The following is a 20,562-nucleotide window of genomic DNA, read 5'->3' as shown; positions in this document are numbered from 1 at the left end:
AATCTTTAAACTGGTCTTCATCTGGTGTGTTTGATGTCTGATCTGAAGCTCTGATAACGGTTGTGTCATTGTTTCAGCGCTCAGAGACGATACTGTGATCCAGTTGAACATGTTTCTGGCGCTGATGAGCTTCACATTTCAGATATCTGCTGCGTTCTGCTTTCACAACAGATATCTTTCAGTTTGTCTGTATCTGCTCTGACTCTTTTAAATGGCTTGTGATGTAGACAAGTGAGCCTACGACCTTTGACCTCTCGAGATGATGTCATCAACAGGAAATATCAGAACACCGTCAGACATCCAGAAGATATCACAGAACTGGAATGAGTTTTAATGTTGTGTGTGCATGCGTGTGTTATCGTGTGTGTGTGTATGTATGTGCGTGCTCATGTGTGCATGCGTGTGTGTGTCATATGCGCGTGTTTGAAAGTGTGTGTGAGTTTGTGTGTTTCTGCGCATCTGTATGTATGTGCGTATGTGTGCATGTGTGTGCGTGTGTGTGTGTGTGTGTGTGTGTGTGTGTGTGTGTGTGTGTGTGTGTGTGTGTGTGTGTGTGTGAATGAATGAATGAAGTTTTTGTGTGTTTCTTTGTCCTTCACAGATAAAAAACTGTGCATGAATAAAACATTTGATGATGTTTTTCAGTTCATGTGCTGCACTCATATCAATAATAAATGAACATGAAGTTTAGTGTGTGAGGACAACATCTTTATCTGTGTGTTCAAATGCTGTTACAGGAATAAAGCAACTGCTAACAAATGTGTAGATGTGAAGTGCGCTGTTGTATTAGACAGCATGTTGATGTTGTGGACAGCTGAAGATTCCACAGATCGGTTTGATTTGACTGAACACATGTGTGAAGAGACACACACACACATAAGAGCCTTTTCTCCTCCACACAATACACCCCTGTGACCCTCACAGTCACACAACACCTCACACAGGTGCTGCCCTGCAGGGGGCACACACACACACACACACACACACACACACACTCATTCCATGTGTCCTCGCTCACTCACTCACTATTTCCCATGATACAACACGTGACGACCGCTTGATTAGACTCAGCAGGAGTGACCGTAAATACCTTTACACTTGTGTTTGTTCTTGTTGGCATTTATTTTTTGTGTTTGTGAGAATAAACGAAATGAAGGTTTTAGACGGTGGTGCTTTATTTTAAATATATGAAATTATTTTATTAAATGTAATAAACTTTAATCATTATATTAAATATCAAGATGTTCAAAACAATGATGAATGTCTGCCCTAACCCCGCCCCCAAACCTAACGCCACGGGCGAAAGTCAAATCATAAGAAATCATACCAACGAGATCGTAGGAAACGAATGAGCCACTTGTATAATAGCTATGAATTCCCATCAGATTGCGTTGATATATTTATACATATACATAGAAAGATTAAAATACATTCCATTGAAAGTCATGCTGACTGACACGAGAAAGGGGGAAATTCGTGTCAGTAAATCCAAATGAATAGATTACAGTTCGAGACACGTTTAAACACATCTGGACACGAATGTGTTGTGTGTGTTGATCATTTACTGAAAGGTTGAGCGAGTCATCATTGACCTTTGACCTCACAAAGCTCAACACTCACCACTTGATTTACGTCTGTCTGCAGGCCACACAACCGCACATTCCTGTCTGCAACATCCACAAAGAGAAACAGCGACTGCCGTTATGCAGCATATTTGATTATTTTGTCTGTAATTGAATTACAGTTGAAACTAAATACTGTGTGTAATAAATGTGTCAAAAAGTCATTAGTAATTCAATATGTTTTGGAAAGATTCATTTGTACAATAATGTAATTACACTATTGAATATGCAATGAGTAACTTGTAATGGATTACTTTTCCAGAGTAACTAGCCCAACACTGGTAATGTAAATCTATGTTTTTAAATAGTCGTTAAAATTAGCATAATGTACATTGCTATTATTTCCACGCTGTCTTTTTAGTTTCAGCACACTTAAATAAAAGGCATGAAAGTAAAGGTGTTCTATTCACTCACAACATCATTTGACACTGTCTCAAAAATAGCCCAAATATCTTCAGCTTCAACTTTAAGGCCTTTGCACATTAAGGGTGAATTTTGCGTCAGAAATTTCTGCGCGTTAAAAAATAAATACGACCTCATGTTGTGTCAATCACATTTACACACTGCCTCCTATGTTTCCGTCCGTCATAAAATAATTCAGACTGGGTTTGATTTTTTGCCTTTTCCGCATCCGCAGCATTTCGAGAGGCTTTTTGACAATTCAGAGACATCGTACAAACAAGCGCCAAATGTGAAAAACCGCATGCGAATGTTTCGTACTGTATGTGCGAAGACCTTTACTCTATAACTTTAACTATAGTACAAAGTGTTATGTTTTAAACTACTTTAACACGGCAGAATTCTGTTAAAATTGTTGTTGTGAGTGAAATAAAAGAGAAAAAATACTGTAGAAAGAAGACACTTTACGAAATGTTGTCATGAAACATTCGGCCCCGGTGTGAATTGTGTCCGCTTAGGAAAACGAAAACCACATGAGCATATAAGATTGATTTCTGGATCAACATCTGCTTAGCTAACAAAAACGTCATTTTTGATATTTTAAAATCACCCTGGTTTTATTATAGTAAATAGCTAAAACAGTAAGAACGAGATTTGTTTGATTTCACTACACATTTATGTACTATTATATGAAGCATTTAGTGAAAAAGACAATAAGGGTAATTTCAACAAAGGACTAGCGACATCAATGGTAATGTTATTTTGTCAGAATTGCAATCAGGTGTTAAGAAGAGTACCCATAAGAAGTTCTTTAAGGGAACAGAATCAAAGCCCATTTAATAAGAACGCCTGCAACCCATCCATCCATTTTCTTCCGCTTTATCAGGGGCCGTGTTGCGGGGGCAGCAGTCTAAGTAGAGATGCCCAGACATCCCTCACCCTAGACACTTCCTTCAGCTCTTCGACCCCTGCTGGCTCTTTTGAAGCCTCAGATGTGTCTGTTGACGTCTGAATTTGTGTTCAGGAAAAACTGTGTGTGTGTGTGTTTATGATCATAAAGAGTTTTGCCCATGAACGGGTTGAGATGTTATTTGTGTATTAAGACACTGATGGTTTGGAGAGACAGACAGTAGTTGGATGTGTACATTTACATTTAGGGATTTGGCAGATGCTTTTATCCAAAGAGACTTACACTGCATTATCCTTTACATTTATACACAGGTATCTGCAATCCCCTAAGATCCAACACACAACCTTGTGTTATTAACACAATGACGTGTGAACTCAGTCAGATTTCTCACTGAAACTGATCCAAATGTGATATTCTCCCAACGTAAAGAACAACACACTTCATTACAATATCTATATTATCTATATTATATAAGCATAACAGCCTTGATCGTATGTTTTTTACATTCAAGTGTATTCTATTTACATTTATACTGTTGCAGTGTTTGTCAACCAGAGGCCCACGAAAAGACCGCAAGACTTCAATGATAAAAACAGACAAAACAAGCCACGAAATGAGCTACAACAACCAAACAATGACTCATTTCTCAATGTTTGATGATTTCAAAAAAATGTCCAATCCACGTCATGTGCCAAACTGAAGAATATTTTACTGGATAGAAATTGTGAAAGTTGAAAAGTTTGGTATCATCTGCTCAATAAAGTAATAGATGACTGTATTACATTATGAACGCTTCTGTCATCTGTCCTGACAATGAAAACATAACAATGACAAAAGTCCTTCGGTAAGAAACTGTGTCATGTTTAGATCAATGGAATCGAGTGACCCGTCAGGGATGAAGAGAAAAGCAGGTCACACATACGTCCATGTTTATTTATTTTCATTCGATAGTTATTGACGTGCATCACGCAGCGCTCTGGTTTGTGTAGCTCAGGTATGAGTGACCTCACTGAAGAATGTGACTCCTGGTTGTTTGCGACCTTTGACCTGTTTGAAGGTGATCTGTGGCACCGATGCCCTCTGCAGGCCGCTGTGTGAAATAAACACTGTTGAGCTCACGGCATTATGTCATGAAGGTGTGGACACACATGTGTGTGTGTTCTGGAATGTAGCACACATGATGTAATTCATGTAAATGAGTAACTCAGACTCAATAAAAGCGGAGTTGTGTCAATCAATGGCTGAGTAACAACCACCCGATGTAAACTGATTTATAAGCCAAAGGTTGATTCGGTTCATATTTTATAAGAGTGTACAGGTCAACGTCTGGTGGAAATGATCAAAATGTGTCTGATGGTACAGTAGAAAATAAAATAGGACTCACTGAGAAATAAACATAGTGCGGTTCTCTCAATACGTAGCGCCCTCTGGTGGCCAGTGACATCATGGGAAATGACAACAAATATAAAATATAAATGTGACCCTGGAAAACAAAACCAGTCTTGAGTAGCACGGCAACAGTTAAGCTAATAGCCAAAAATACATTATGCTTGATTGTTCTTTTAGGCCCTGGATTAGGATATTGACTTTAGATCAGGTTCAAGGAGAATATTTAGTAATATCCTACGGTAAATTCGTATTTGTGTCCTAACAAATGCATCAAAGCTTCAGATGACGTAAGTCACAATATCAAAAAATTGACACTGGTTTTGTTGTCCAGGGATACATGCGTGTTTGAAACCACATCATTTTCATCATAACTGCTTTTCAGAATAAATAATTGAATAAATTCAGATGATATTCATAAAAAACACCACCGTCACAGTAGAAAAGGTTTGTTATACTTTATTTACTGAAAATCCAGATGTTACTGTTTATTTCTCCACGTTTAATATCAACAGTGAGTGGAGGAAACTAGAAAAGAACTAGTCAATGTCAATCCTTCTGTGGGTTATAAGCAGACAACAGTGAGAGCAAACAAAACAACATGAAGTCAAATGAAACACTGTGATATGTGAGCGTACACGTGTTTGTCCTCCATCCATCTCAAATACTTTTGGAAATGGTGACGGTTCAAACATGAAAAGCAGACGTAAAGCCACACTAAAGACAGAACCGGAGAGAGCGTGAAATCAAATCAAAAGGAATATAATATTAGTTTTTGTAACTACATTGTTTGTATTTTTGTCAAGAGAAACTGCAGCGAGTCTTCATGGCCGGTACATCGTCTCATCTTTCATTCATCGCTGCTTTTTAGGTGGCGTGGCCGTCCGGGGCGGAGTGACGGGACGGCCCGAGTTCATCCCTCCGTACTGATACTTTGCCTTCTTTTCTGACGGCTTCAGAATCTGAGAACGCAACAACAAAGAGAGTGAACAAAAGAGCTCATAAACTCGATCTGGAAATGCGTGTAAAGGCTGGAATACACTACACGACTTCATGAACTCTGAACAGATCGAAATAAACTTGCAGACTTTTGAAAGGTTTGCTGAGAAAAACAGCGCATCACACACTACACGATCAAATCTGCAGACTGAAAATCTGGGCAAATGTAGTATAATCCAGCCTTAAGGATCAAAGAGGCGTCTTGTGTGCGTTTGACCTGGAAGGAGCACATGAGGGTCTCGTCGACGCTCATCATCCCCCCGGCGTTGTCGAACTCGCCGCAGTAGTTCGGTGCCGAGAACAAAGTCACCAGCTGCCGCTTTGCAAAGAACTCATAACCGTCCTCAACCACCTGCCAAATAAAACACGACACGGGTGTCAGCAGAGGAAGTGATGTCATGCTGTATTTTAGGAGAAAATCATGATTCACACACAAATACATGAACATAATAAAAGAGCTTTGAAAGACATTTATTCACAACACACACAGGAGAGAGAGATGCTACTGAAACAGTGGTTTTAGGGGCCAGAATAAAAATATGGTTTATGATGATTTGTGGATCATAGTTAAAACATCAAGTTAAAAAAACTGAACGTAAGAAGTAAAAATATGCAGGTTTGTTATGCTTAAAAATTATTCTCAAAAAAGAATAACAGTACAGACCATATAAGGCATAAACTGTTTGCTGGTAATGTTTTGAATAAAATGCAGAGAATCTCTCCCTCATATTTCTTTCTAGTGCACATAAAGTCATTAAATAAAACATGTATTGGTAGCTTGCATTAAAATGATTCTTTTATTTGTGAAACTGGTCAGTGATGAGTTTGATGTGTCGTGGTCATCATCAGGTGTGTATTTCTGTCGCCCCCTGGTGTCTGACTGCTATTCTCCTCCCTCTCCATGTAAACAAACGAAATTTCCCTTCAAATCATTTTAGCTGGAGATGGTTTTCTGTTCTAGTTCTTATCACACAGACCCATGTCCGAGTGTTCGTTCGCCTGGCCTGAAGTCTGGGCACTTCCATGAAAACGTCAACCTTACCATGAACAAATAAAGTTTTAAGCAAAGGTTTTAACAGATGTCAACATTTGGTGGTTTAAATACCCACGTGAGGTCTCTCTTCAGGGCCCTAAAGCATTTCTTTGTATTTTTATTTGATGATTTTGTCATTTTCAGGTTTCACGTCACATCCCTAACGGTTCATATTCCTAATAAATGGACACATGAAAATAAAGTCACTATTTGATGTTCTATAAAGAGGCATCTCTTCTCCATTTGTTGGGTATTACTGCTTCTGGTTTATGCATTCAATTTCACAGAAATCCTACAAAGCTTGTCGTCTCCCAAAAACCGTCTCATGTTCATATCGCATGTTTATTTCCCTTTTAACAATAGAAAACTCGTACATAGACGGAGATTCTTCTGATGTTTCAACTCTATCGACAAGGGTTTAGTCAAATATAAACACATGGTTCAGTATATTTGTAAAAGAAAACATTCTTAGGGTGTTTTTATGTCACATCCATAACGCTGGAATTGCCCATCTGTATTTGGTTAAAATATAAAAATGTATTTAAGATTTTATTCATATTATTATTCTATCGCATTTCAGTTGTATTAGGGTAAATGAAATTAAAACTACCCAACAGTTATTAATTCTTTGTGGAGCTTAACCGCAAGTTAGGTCAGTGCCACATAATGTTTGTTGTCGATTATAAAAAGGGGGATTACGATCGTCTTTACAATCATTACTGCATCAGCCCAAGGTGTCAGCTACGGTCAATTACTACGGCTACAGTGGATGGAAGTGAAGACAAGTCTTCCATCTTTTTTACGGTGGAAACATTAAAAACTCAATCAATGTGAAAAGTAGAGCGGTTTGAATTGAGCGATTAAATATTACGAGGGCACATTGGTAACACTTTACAATAAGGTGCTATTAGCAAACATTAGCTAACAATGAACAATTGAGTTTTTCCTCCTCAATGTCGGTTCATGTCAATACAGTTATTCATGTTAGTTCATGGTGCATTAAGTAATGTTAACAGTGACAACCATTGAGTTTAACTGACGATGAACAATACTAATACTGCTTTTTTCATATTACTTTAATGTATTAGTCAATGCCGAAATAAACAATGTTAGCCAAAGCATGAACTTATAGTTAACAAATAGCACCTCATTGCAAAGATGTTACCAAAAAAATGTCATACACACTGCAGAATTTCATAAAAGTGAATAGTCAGTTTTGATGTCACGATGACGTAAACTTTTATTTTCCTGACGTTACCTGATGTGCCCGGCAGATGAGATCCAGGTCGTGACGGTTCAGGAACTTGCTCACCACATCCGCACCGAACGTGAACGAAACCCCGCGATCATTCTCGCCCCACCCCTGAACGTCCTTATCTGGATCTGACCACAGCAGGTCACATAAGAGACCTAAAAACACACGGGAAACTCACACTTACACACAGCAAAACACTACACAAAACTGAATTCAGATCAGAGTACACGTCACATACAGACAAGGGCTGTGAAATATCGTACATGTGATAAATGAGTTATTTAATGCTTTGAAAAGTTTTATGTGGATGCTGATAGTATAGTATCTATCTGTCAGGAGGATGTTAGTTGGCATATGTGTGATGTGTGCGCATGATAGCGTGTGTGTGTGTGTTCTGACCAAAGTCAATCAACAATCCACCTCAAAAAGACAAATTTGTTTGATTTATTTTAGTTTGTTTTCAAAATGTCGTCAGATTTGTTTATACGACAGTAAAACACGGCTGTTCACTTTCACAAGATGTAGTGATGCTTTCTTTTCCTGAAATAATGTGAAATATATGTTGGTTATATCATTTCTATCATATATTTGAATACAATTGAAATAAATAACATATCGCACATCAAATATCGCATTTTCCCCTCAATATCGCACAGCCCTACAGACAACACTAGACAGTACGCAGTGTACACTGTGCAGTTCGCATGTCACCTGTGTCGGGAACATCTGTAGGTCTCATGATGCGTCGGATCTGCTCCATCGACTGAAGATCAGGAGAAAGACCTTAGAAAGGAAAAAGAGAAGAAGAGCGCTGAGTGAGAGATCGTCTCTGCCAACACGACTCGTTCGATTGAGCGATGTCACGTAAACCTGCCTCCATGGCAACAGAAGATCTTCTCATCCACGATAGCAGCGATGGGCAGACAGTTGAAACAGTCTGTGAAGGTTTTCCACAGTTTGATGTTGAATCTGCGTTTACCTGAAGAGGGAAAACACAGCGTTAACACTAGCGCACTGATGGAGTGAACGTTATGAAGTTCGGTCGGGCCTTTGTGTGCTCACACTCGTCGTAGAAGCCGTAGATTCGGTTTATGGAGGCACATTCATGGTTTCCACGCAGCAGGAAGAAGTTCTCCGGGTACTTGATCTTGTATGCCAGCAGGAGGCAGATGGTCTCCAGCGACTGCTTGCCTCGATCCACGTAGTCACCCAGAAACAAGTAGTTTGCCTCTGGAGGAAAACCGCCGTACTCGAAGAGCCTCAGAAGATCTGTGTACTGCCCGTGAATGTCACCTAAGAGACAGGGGGCACGCGTGAGGGGGCAGTGGGGGCGTAGGGGTGGGGCAGGTGCAGGTGTGAGCGATGATGTGCTAAAGCGGCGGGTGTAAGACTCACCGCAGATCTTGAGCGGAGCCTCTAGCTCCAGAAGGATGGGCTGACTGAGGAAAATCTCACGGGATTTGATACACAGGCCTCGAACCTCCGCCTCCGTCATCTGAACGATCTTCCCTGGACGGCATCCTCGCACTGACACACAAAGATCATCAGCGTGAATGAAAACATGACTCATCATCATGATGAATGGGTTTGTGTACGTAACATCAGCAGTCTTTTATTCTCAACGTGCTTGTTTGTTTGCCGTCCAACTGCACTGGAGCTGTTCGTGTGAATGCCCTTTACACATCTGAGAGCAGAGACTGACTGCGACACATATTTTACTGTGGTAAGCTGTGTTCAAACACAAATCAACCTGGCCGCAAACACAGCCAAGTATAGAACGGACGGACAGGCGAGAACAGAGAGTCAAACAGAAGGAAAAAGTGACAGACAGACGGACGGGCCCTTATCACAGAGAGATGCTGGAAAAACACTGAACATGTGATCTTCCTTTATTTAGTGCCAAATAATCTCTCTTCTTTTGGCTATTATATTGTTGCTTTTTGGAAATGACAAAGATGTTGGTAACTTTTTTGTTGGTAAATGCAGAACAACGAAGAGTACTGAGGCACAGGAACGCAGGGAAGGCTATAGCACAATGAGTGGGAGCTAAATATATGAAAATAAATCAAAGCAAATTGTTCAAGTTTGTTCAGTGGAAATTCACACAGCCTTAATGAAAGTGAAAATGAGCCAAGATTTTAACAACCTAGCCTAATGTACGGAGCCCTGAGAAACATTGTGTTCTCTCGTAAACAAACCCTTCATGTTTAATGTCCCGTTGGCTGAGTTTGAGACTCGCTCCGTACATAAACACATGTCTTTGGTCGTGGATTCCCGTTCTTATAACACAAATGACATCATTCTATTTAACGTTAACAGTGAACTTCAACTTAATTTCCCACAAATCGAGCATTGTATTGATGTCAGGAGGGAGCCTGCTGAGACCAGACCGATCGTGTGGCTACTAAACATTGTCATGAACTTCAGTTCGACATACTGTAGAATAACTAAAACCAGTTTAAATTCGGCGGGAGAGCATTGATGTGTAATTGGAATTAGGTGAGACTACAGTGTGTAACATTTAAGTTATTAATGACTATCAATTATGAACCGCTCCATTGTTAATGTACGGAGCAGACCAACAAGCCGTTTGAATGTTTAATGAAAAACACTCTCTCATATTTTTCCCACCACCATGTCCCTAAAATGCCTCCGTATAATTGCAATAAAAAAGGCAGTTTTTACAAACGTACACAACGTTTAAGAAATGTTTTTTGCCATTTAGATTTATTTATGGAATTAAAAACCTATTAATAAAGCATATTGCACAAAATGCATTAAAGGTGGAGTTTTTTTATTCATGGCGGCCACTAGCGTTGTATTATAGACTTGCAACGAATCACTCAGTCCAAACAAGACGGTGACCACCACAGAACAAAAAGATGTCGTCGGCTGCCGCAGCGGGTCTCCTTTGACTCTTTTACTCCGTGATGAATAAACATGCGGAGTTAGGGTTAGACACCACTGTACCACAGGAGAGACGGAGATTGTTTGTCTGTTTACAAAACATCGCAAAAGCTTTTATTCCCATTCATTATACTCACAATTTGTTATGTTGCTGCCTTCTCTTAAACTACTTTAAATAAATAAAAATACATTAATCCACACTAAAGAGAAAACAAAAACCACAGTTGCGACAATTTTGAAAATGTATTTATATATTAAGTAAGTATTCATACCCTTTTCTGGGACACTTGAAATTGAGCTCTTGTTAAGAGTTAATAAGTTTTGCTTGTTCGTGTTTCTACACTTCGAGTGGAGTTAACCTGGAACTGATTCAGATCCGGAGAAGACTTCTGCTTTATTGAAGGTTCACAAAAGCATGTAGCTTCATGAAAGAGGTTTGGCACCACCAGATCTCTGACTTGAGCTGACCCATTGATGGAGAACGGTCTTGGTTAGAGCGCAGACCAAGAAGCTGATGATCACTCTGGTTGAGCTCCATGATCATATAGATGGAGACAGGAGAAACTTACAGAAGGACAAACATCACCGCAACACCTCACTGATCTGGGCCATAAGGCCGAGTGGCCAGACTCAAGCCTTGGCTCTGTGAAGAAATATGCAAAAAGTACTTCAGCGCATCTTTCAAACTGTCAGAAACAAGATTCACTGGTCTGATGAATGTCAGTATCATGCATCATGTCTGGAGAACACCAGGCTCTGCTCAACACCTCTACAGTAGCATCTCAACAGTGAAACAGCATCATGATGTGGGGTGTCTTTCAGCTGCAGAGAAAAGCTCAACAGCACAAAATAAAGAGATATGATCATGAAAACCTAGCCCAGAGCATTCAGAACCTCAGACAGGGTTCATTCTCAAGCACACAGCTAAAACAATGCAAGAGTCTGTCTATGTCCTTGAGTGGCCCAGCTAGTGCTAATGCTTGAAGCCAACTGGACATCTCTGTAGAAACCTGAAAATATCCGTCTACTGATGATCTCCATCCAACATGACAGAGAGGATCTGAGATCGAGAATAATGGCAGAATATTGCCAAATGCAGATGTGAAACACTCGTCACATCCTTCATACCCAAAAGATCGGAGTCTGGAAAGGTGCTTTAGCCAACTACGGAGTCAAAGGGTATGAATACTAACACAATGTACTTATTTTAGTTTTTTTGTGTTAATACATTTAAAAAGTTCTTAATCAGTTTTTTGTTTTGACATTATTGTGCATGTGGTTCATGTAAAAAAAATCATTTAAAGTGGTTTCAAATAAGGCAGCAACTTCACAAATTGTGAACAAAATGAAGGGGGATGAATACACTTACAAGGCACTGTATAGAGTAGGGGTGTGACAATATATCGATATGGCGATGTATCGTCCTCCTTCTCCGTGCGATACGTGAATCGATACGCTGCGCCAAATATCGATCTTTTAGTTCATTATTAAAACAAGACAAACTAGTCTGAGAAAGAGTTTATGATTGAGTGCAAAATGAAATATGCTCCATGCATACACCTCTGAAGAAATAGTCTTGTATATTATATTGCATTTCTGTCAATAGATCCTCCTAAAAACACTTTAAATGTTTATATTTCCTTAAATAAACCCTTAGGTCTCACATTTCATACGAATCACAGACGCACAACAAGGGTACAATCTGTGTGAACATCCTATCAAGACAAGAATGACTTAATATGGAGCAGCAGCGTTACTGACATTCACAGATACACGAGTCATATATGGAGTTCATTCAGAGACATACAGCAGATCCAAATATGACCCGACTAAGAGACAGAACTGAGATATTAGAAAGAAACGAACAGAGCGCAAGACAGACAGACAGATTCACAACGGCTGATGAATGCGGTCTGTATATACAGTGATCAGCGTAGATGAGTACCACCCCCTTTGAAAAGGAACATTTTAGACAATATCTCGATGAATACAAAAACTACGTTTTATATAACATCTGTTTAACATGAAAGTAAATGGCCTACTTGCAAACTATAAAGTAGTGGAAAAGGATTATGAAGAGTATGTGTGAAACCTCAGTATGCAGCAACAGTAGAGCTCTGCAATTCATCCAACATGAATCCTAATCGGCCTCCAACAACTACAAAACTAAATCACAGAGGTAAACTATTATTGTGCCGGATTCCATTAAGCAAGGATCCTCTCTTTTCTTATAGTATGACACCTTTCCTTTACAGCGCTTCAGCACTGATATTTCTTTACATACATTTTTCAGCTCACTTCAAGCTTTTTTACTTTTGTTAAATGATTTAAATCTTGGCCAAAATAATTGTGATTATGATTTTTGTCATTATCGAGCAGCCCTAAGCAACAGTAGGTGAGAAATACCCGGATGGTCGACTACTTCCACTGACAATCATGAGTGTGGATGGGATGGACAATTATCTATCCCATGATGCAACGGGAGCTGAGCAACGGTCACATTTCAGAAGTCAATCAAATGAATATAGCAGAAAACTTTAAGGTGGACGTACGTTTTTAATCCAAGTGCCAACAAATGAATTTCTCGTGACTAAATGATGTTTTTATCAACGCTCACGTGTAGGTTGTTGTTTATAGGTCACAGGTGAAAGAGCATACGGGTCACATGACCATAAAACATGGTGGACGCAGCATGTCCCAAATGTATTCATACTATATAGAACGTGCTTCTTCAAATTCAGTATGTACGGTCACAGTATGTAAGATAAATGTTTTTGGAACTGATGGCTTGTAAAGGTGAGGAATACTCACTCATAAGAAGAACACATGGTGCCTACGGTAAAGCATAGGGATGGCAGTGTCCTTATGTGGGGCTGCGTGAGTGCTGCTGGTGCATTTCATTGATGGCATCATGAATTCACAGATGTACTGCTCGATACTGAAAGACCAGATGCTACCATCACTCCGTGCCGTTGGTCGACGCGCATGTTTCCAACATGACAATGATCCTTAACACACATCTTATGTCTTTGAATAACATATGACATTATATTTACAAATGATTTGGTAAATTTGCCTGTTTGTGACGTTTTAATGCCGTTTCTTTCTTTAAAACCAAAAGGGCTGCATTCTGTAAAAATGAGCTAATAAAATATTTTAAATTCACATTTCATGTCCATGTGACAAGTAGCCGTGAGATAAGCGGAATAATGTACAAGCAGCCGTCTGTTATGGTGAAATAATCCCCTTGAGTGAGACCCTCCGCTTCACGTCCTGATCACACTACAGTGGACATTTTCAGTCATGTTATAAGTGAAACTGCTGTTATATTAAACCATTTCAAATGAAAAATGTGTTTGTGTTCATTGAGATATTGTTGAAAATGTTGTACTGATCTACACTGACTCTGAGCACTGAAAGTGATTCTGAAGTCTCGTTGTGTTTCCTGGTGTGTGTCAATGATCTCTGACAGATGAACACATTCGTCTAGAGAATCAGGTCAGACCAGAGTGTGTGTGTGTGTGTGTACACAACACCATATATGGGCATAACACACAATATAAACTGTGTCACACAAACACAACCCAGAACAGATCTCAATGATATTATCAATAAAAAAACTGTATTTCCTTACAGTGAAATAAGTTCTCATTTTCAGTCTCAAGAACTCACACCTTGAGATGCGTTCAAACACAAGTTCACGTTTATTCTGAAAATGTATTGACTTCCTTATTCACACAAGAATGACTGTGATGAGATGAGCTCAAGTGAGAGAGATGTGACCTTAAGACGGCTTTCAGAAACTCGTGCAGGTTTACAATGACGTGACAAATGATGACAAGCTTTTCTTTACAATAAACCACATGAACACACACACACACACACAACTGTATTAAACGGCTTCCAGAAGGAATTCCTGTCTCACTGATGTTATATAAGAGCATAAAGATCCCAGTCGATGTGTGTAGTTTGTGTTAAGAAAACCAAGTGTGTGTGTGTTCTGATGAAAAACAGTCCTGGCTATTTTCAGCGCTCTTTTGTTTTTCCGCAGTGGACGTGACCATTTAAGGACTCGAGTGGCATTTTCAGCACTGCTTTCTGGACCATTCCCAGCGCAAACATCAACGACACACACATGAAACAACAACACATGCTGACACATACATCACACACACAAGGTCATGGATCTGAACTGAGGACAGAACAGTGTGCTCGCCCCGTAAATAAAAACTGCATGACAAAATAAATGTGTAATATGTATATCGGCTGTACGCGATAGGCTTCCATGCACTGAAAACACATCATAATACTTATCATATACGGACTTACAAATAAAGGTGAACAAAGACAATTCAATTAAGATGTACCAATATTAAAATAATATGTTAAAATATGTAAACTTTTTATAATACAAAATAATCAGGGATACACACATGTATATTTTGGCTGATAACTATAACCGATGATTCTTTAACATTGGAAGCCGATAACCGATATATTGGAAGATATACAGTATATTAATATAACCTGTTCTGAAACTAAAACAAAAGGCAAAAAGTGGGCAGAGGATTTTAAAAACATTGACCGAAGAAAAAAGTTCCTCCCTAAAAATCATGTAAAAAGCTTACTTTACACTTGTTAAAGATTATTTCAACTGTTCTGGTATCGTTTTTATTTAAGAAACAAATTAAAGACGTTCTTCATAGCCAAATATCGAAGAGGTCTCTGATTCATAATGCACACATTGATAAATACTGTCTCTACATCAACAGTGTAAGTGAGAGATGACGACAGAAAGACAGAACTGTGCTGGATCTGAACTGTGAGCGGCTGAAGGAAATATATCGTTCTAGATTTGATAATCGGCCGATACGATAACATTAACAATATGACCCATCATTTATTGTGTATCGCTAAAGATAATAATCATGCTGCCGACGTGATTACTTCCTGTCATTGTGGCTCCATCAGAGTTCATGACCATAGCAACCAACACTGCATCCCATCATCTCATATTTAAATGAAGGAAATGAACATTTAGCAGATTTCTTGTGGTTTTATCAATCATGCACATTAAGTCACATTACTGTATGAAACACAGGTTATATATATATATATATTCAGATTTATTCTCAATCAACTGATCGTGTTTTACTCAGAAATACATCCACGATGTTCTATATGTCACTGGTCACCACGTCACAAAATGTAAATGGTGACGAGACCACTGGCACACATCCTGCAGTAAACCCTACAGTTATATCACGAAAAATCAACAACACACACACACTCACTTAAGACAATAACAAACAAACAACACACACGCCAATAACCCACGACAACACACAGAGAGATCTTGTGTTATTGTATGTAGAGACCTGTGAGCGTGTTATTGTGTGTTATTGTGTATCGCGATGTGTGTGTTATTGTTGAGGCGCCCGAAGGCCGAGCGCGCGCGCACACACACACACACACACACACACACATATCTACTCACAAACACGCATATTCGGTGTGATAGTGGCTCATATAAATGAAAGATAAACTCATATAACACACAGACACGCCGACAGATGTCAATATCAGTCCATCACTCACCCTCGAGCAGTCTAGAGATCAGAGAATCCACGTCCAGCTCCCCCTCCGCCATGACTGACCGAACGCAGATCCGCCCGCCTGCGCGCGCACCCGATGCGCGGGCCTCGTAACCACCGAACCATTATCAACAGGGACTTTTATTTTCATTTGGATATCACTAAAGAACAGTCTGTGTCACACTGTGACTCGATTAAATTAAACAGTTATTTTGACAAATAAAAGAGAACCAAAGAGGATATTAACTTGATTCAATAATATAAACATTTGGAAATGAACAGTATAGTCCGAGAATTGTATTGTATTTCTTTTTTTATTAACTGACCATTCGAAATGTAACCAGGCACAAAAGAGCCAACGTCGAAATAAACAAAATAAACCAAAATAATAATTATTACCTACCTTTGTAAAAACTGCAATTATTAACAGAATACGAGAGAATAAAGAAATAACACACACTAGGTGTAACTCCGCGAATTCCAAATTCTCTAAAGTTACACAAACAAATTGAAATTCTCTCCTTCATACACTTGAGTGATAAGAAATACCGACATTAAATTGGGAACGGTCTTCAGAAATTTACATTTGCGTTAAAATCACGTGTTTTGTTTGGTTTGTTTTTGAGGGATAAAAGACACGAGTTAGCAGTTAACACAATTCTTATTCTTGTAAACTCAGGAAGATTGTCCATTTTTGGACATAACTAGTAATGCAAATCCTGCCAAAAAGCACGAGCAAACTTACAGTCAATAAAGAGATGTTCGGTTGTTTAATCAACATTAAATGAGCAACCGCTACAGTCTACTATACTATAGTACCATATCGACATCTTGAAAATTCTTCAAGAAATTTTTCAATTTCATCAAACATCCGCCGAGTACTTTTAAATTTCCCATAGAAAACACTGTCATTTCCGGTTTCTCCCGCGATTGGAGGCGACATGTGACGTCATCGGCGCTCGACGGCGGCAGTGTCGCGGGAATGGAAAGATGCAGGAGGAGGGAAAGAAAAGAGAGAAAGAAAAGAAGAAGAGGAGATCAGAACGGGCGTCCGGTGATGGAGAGGTGAAGACGAGGAAGAGTGCCGAGTCACGCGTGGAGGTGAGAGAGATATGCGCGCGGTGACGTCACTGTAGTGTACAGTTTCATGATGATGCTTATGATTATGGAGCAGATACGCACGCACGCACGCACAGCGAGAAATCTGATCATAGAAATGACCGATTTAAATCAATAACAGTGTGGCAAGCGAGATTATTATTTAACAGGTGAGAAATTATTGTTGTCGGTTATCGTAGTCGATCACAGTCCTCTCACAACACATTGAATATTCTTTGTAACACGTCACAAGTTGTCGTAAAGCTTAAAGTTGTTTGTTTGAATTCACTCGCATCGCTTATTCTCCGTGGTGTGTTTCTTACAGGACGTGAGCGAGAAGCCGGAAGCGCAGGAGGTCCTTCATGAACCCAGTGATGTGGAGGAAGGTGGACTGGACCTGAACAAGTCCATCAAACCCGTCAGCGCTTACACGCAGGACCGTGAAGAGATGCTGGAACAGTGCTTTCACGTGCTGGGAGAGATCAAACTCCAAAACATGCTGCCCGATGAGCTCAAGGTGCATTTCTGACATTCGCTGTAGATCTTCTGGTAACTCCACTGCTTACACACAGTCCTTCTTGTCTGCAGGAGTGTCCTTTAACTGAGATTAAGAAGCTGTGCTGGGATCAGTTGCAGCAGCTTTCTGACATTCATCTGCTGGAGATTTTGGAAGGTGAGAATGAATTGCACGCTGCATCTGCTTTGCGTGATTTTCTCCCTTCGTGATGTCACAGATGACTGTTGTTATTGTGTCTTGTGATTGAAGAATGATGGATTATGTTGTTGTTTGTGAAGGTAAAGAGTTAACCGTCTCGGCAGCTCCTGAAGAGAAGAACTCCACAGACGGCCAGTGCGTTTCAACACTTTCATTTATTAAAGGGAACCGGTGTATGGAGAGATGTGTGGCTTTATGCGTTGTAATGGCCTCACGCTACTAACATTTGTCGTTAAAACACATCAAATATTTTCAATTCTTCAAAGAACTAAATGTAATACTCATTTTAACCTATGGAGGACGACGTCATGTTCTTTTCCGATGACATAAACTAGGCAGCCAAGCTAAACACAGACACACTAATCAGTTCTTCAGTAAATTTAAGGTTCTGTAGGATAATATATAACTATATAATGCTAAAATAACACAGAAAATAAAGACGCTATTTGGTATTTTTTCATGCATTTTAAAATTGTTTGTCAGAAACAATACATGCATGCATGCATGCATATTATTAACCGAAATTATTATATACACAATGTTTAAGCCATTATACAATGCATTTGATCTAGATATTGACTTTTTGGTCTGTAGCCTAACGTTATTTTCTTCTATATGCTGACGGGGGATAATATTCACGTGTTCTCTAATACAGAATAAATAACCAAACCGCAAGCATCTTATTATTGTGTTTATCAGGATATTCTCATAAAGTATAATAGTACAGTATATGATTATGGTGGATGCTGATGTCTTAAAGGCGGTAGTTTAAAGCCATGATTTAATGCACGCTTACCTTGAACAGACGCTTACTGATACTGAACACGTTCTTCTTTTATGGCAGGCGGGCTTCTTGTGTCAAGAGGAAATACCACCACCTACTGTCCCTGTGTGTCTGATGTAATGTTTTACGTGTCATATTTTATTGTTATATATGGAAAATGTGTGTGCGTCGCTGTTGCGAAAGAGAACAGGTTAAGGTTGCAACCATTCGACATCACAGATTTTAATGCAAAAAACGGGGGCCTCAAAGAAAAATATTTTTTCAAAGTTTACGAAAATCTCGATGGTTACACCGTTTCTTTATTTCACAAGTATAAAGTTAATGCCATTTTTATATATTAAGCCACACATCGCTTTATAGCCAAGGATCCTTTAAAACATCGTGTCATAAATATTTTACAGCCAATCTCATGCATTTAACAACGGACTTTATGCACGTACAGGCAGGACAGCATCGTGGACTCCACCTCCTGTCTGAAAGAATTGGACGAAAAGCAAGGTAAAAGGTTAAAGGATTTTCAAGCGTTATTCTCAAATCGTCTGATCCAGCATTTGATTACGCGCGTTTCAGGATCTGAAGAGGACAGTGATGTTCTGAGCATCAACGCCGATGACAGCGACATCGAGGGTCAAAAAGACGTCAAACCTGAAGAAGCGTCGCTCGAGGCTCCTCCTCCCACCCCACCTGTCCAATCGTCTGAGCCCAAGGTGGAGCTTCAGCAGGACATCGACAGAAGCGTCAGTGAGATCCTGGCTCCGACGCCCTCTGCCACCAATAAAGATGTGATGCCGGCCGTCCCGGAGAGAGGACGGACGGAGCAGCCGTCTGCTCAGCAGCTGGAGTTACTGGAGCTGGAGATGAGAGCGAGGGCCATTAAAGCGCTCATGAAGGCCGGCGAGATGAAGAAACGGGTTTAATGCTGGGACCACAGGGGTGATGTGTTGTTTGATTTTGTTTGAGCAAAAGGATTTTGTTTAGTTTTAACACAGACTAAGAAACTGCTCGCGTTATGTCCTGAAACTATATAGTAAAATAAAGAATAGTCTTATTTTGTTTAGTTTGTGAGTGTTTATTTGAAGGTTAGAGGGGATTTTTATCTGCCTTTTCCTTCCTCGTAAGCCTTTTTCAAAAGATCTGCTTATTTTGTTTTTGCACAGGAGTCAGAACTTGATCTGAACTACACATTACAACATGAGCAATGATAACTCTTATTTCAGAGAGCTGTGAATACAACTCATCACTGAGACAAAATAAACATTTATTTTAAGTTTAGGTACTGGATAGCACAGAGGACAATGGATATTTAAGAAAAATGTATTTATTTATATTTACCAATAATTCAATATATATATACATTTGTATACACATATTTTTCTGAAATATATGCATGTATGTGTGTGTCTGCATAAGTCAAAATTAATATCCACATTACACCGACATATATTATGTAAACATAAACTTTAGTTCTGGATGCGATTATTAGTTTGACAACCTTGCAGAATCTGGAAAAGGTGAATATTTGAGGCAAACCTGAGAAATCATTAAAATTGCAGTTTGTTCTTAACAGTTTGTTGAGATTCATACACAATTGCTTTAAAAGTTAATAATCATAAATTCATAATTTATTCTTGTGGTTGTAAACCTGTGACTCTCTCTTCAGTCAAACGCACAGGCACACACAAAGAGAGAGAGTTATGTCTCAGGGGACTTTGTGTTCATACACAATGAATCTGCAGATGAAACATATTTGAAGTTTTCTTGTCTTGTTCAAGCACACCCAGGAATGAGAAAGGTTGAAAGAAAATGTCTGAATGGGGCCTGAATGATAGAGAAAACAGGTTGAAGTTCTTGTCGTCAAAC

The 20,562-nt window shown here is 39.3% G+C and overlaps 2 protein-coding genes across 2 annotated transcripts; one reads left to right on the top strand and one right to left on the bottom strand.

The window, feature by feature from the left end:
* Positions 1-4,760: 4,760 nt before the first annotated feature.
* On the bottom strand, positions 4,761-16,215 carry ppp1cbl (protein phosphatase 1, catalytic subunit, beta isoform, like). The gene is made up of 8 exons (XM_079463444.1): positions 16,110-16,215; positions 9,000-9,131; positions 8,667-8,897; positions 8,479-8,583; positions 8,316-8,387; positions 7,608-7,759; positions 5,534-5,668; positions 4,761-5,279 (listed from the first exon to the last, which is right to left on the bottom strand). Exons 1-8 carry the CDS (start codon positions 16,159-16,161, stop codon positions 5,172-5,174), a joined length of 987 nt encoding a protein of 328 aa, XP_079319570.1. The 5' UTR covers positions 16,162-16,215; the 3' UTR covers positions 4,761-5,171.
* Positions 16,216-17,037: 822 nt separating this feature from the next.
* caap1 (caspase activity and apoptosis inhibitor 1) lies at positions 17,038-20,264 on the top strand. Its single transcript, XM_079463433.1, has 6 exons — positions 17,038-17,206; positions 17,529-17,720; positions 17,792-17,876; positions 17,999-18,053; positions 19,145-19,200; positions 19,273-20,264. Exons 1-6 carry the CDS (start codon positions 17,096-17,098, stop codon positions 19,617-19,619), a joined length of 846 nt encoding a protein of 281 aa, XP_079319559.1. The 5' UTR covers positions 17,038-17,095; the 3' UTR covers positions 19,620-20,264.
* Positions 20,265-20,562: the final 298 nt, after the last annotated feature.

This window comes from Barbatula barbatula (genome assembly GCF_947034865.1).
Source record: "Barbatula barbatula genome assembly, chromosome: 1".
In the NCBI taxonomy this organism is placed as follows: Eukaryota; Metazoa; Chordata; class Actinopteri; order Cypriniformes; family Nemacheilidae; genus Barbatula; species Barbatula barbatula.
Note: the sequence above shows the minus strand (reverse complement) of the source record. Positions and strands in the feature narration are given on the sequence as shown.

What these genes read in the sequence shown, in the direction of transcription:
- caap1 (XM_079463433.1), top strand. Translation starts at nt 17,096, where the DNA reads ATGCAGGAGGAGGGAAAGAAAAGAGAGAAAGAAAAGAAGAAGAGGAGA. An exon ending in TCTGCTGGAGATTTTGGAAG is followed by an intron (nt 17,877 to 17,998) that starts GTGAGAATGAAT and finishes TTGTTTGTGAAG; the next exon opens with GTAAAGAGTTAACCGTCTCG. An exon ending in AGAATTGGACGAAAAGCAAG is followed by an intron (nt 19,201 to 19,272) that starts GTAAAAGGTTAA and finishes CGCGCGTTTCAG; the next exon opens with GATCTGAAGAGGACAGTGAT.
- ppp1cbl (XM_079463444.1), bottom strand. Translation starts at nt 16,161, where the DNA reads ATGGCGGAGGGGGAGCTGGACGTGGATTCTCTGATCTCTAGACTGCTC. An exon ending in GATCTCTAGACTGCTCGAGG is followed by an intron (nt 9,132 to 16,109) that starts GTGAGTGATGGA and finishes TTTGTGTGTCAG; the next exon opens with TGCGAGGATGCCGTCCAGGG. An exon ending in GATCTTCTGTTGCCATGGAG is followed by an intron (nt 8,388 to 8,478) that starts GCAGGTTTACGT and finishes TTCCTTTCTAAG; the next exon opens with GTCTTTCTCCTGATCTTCAG.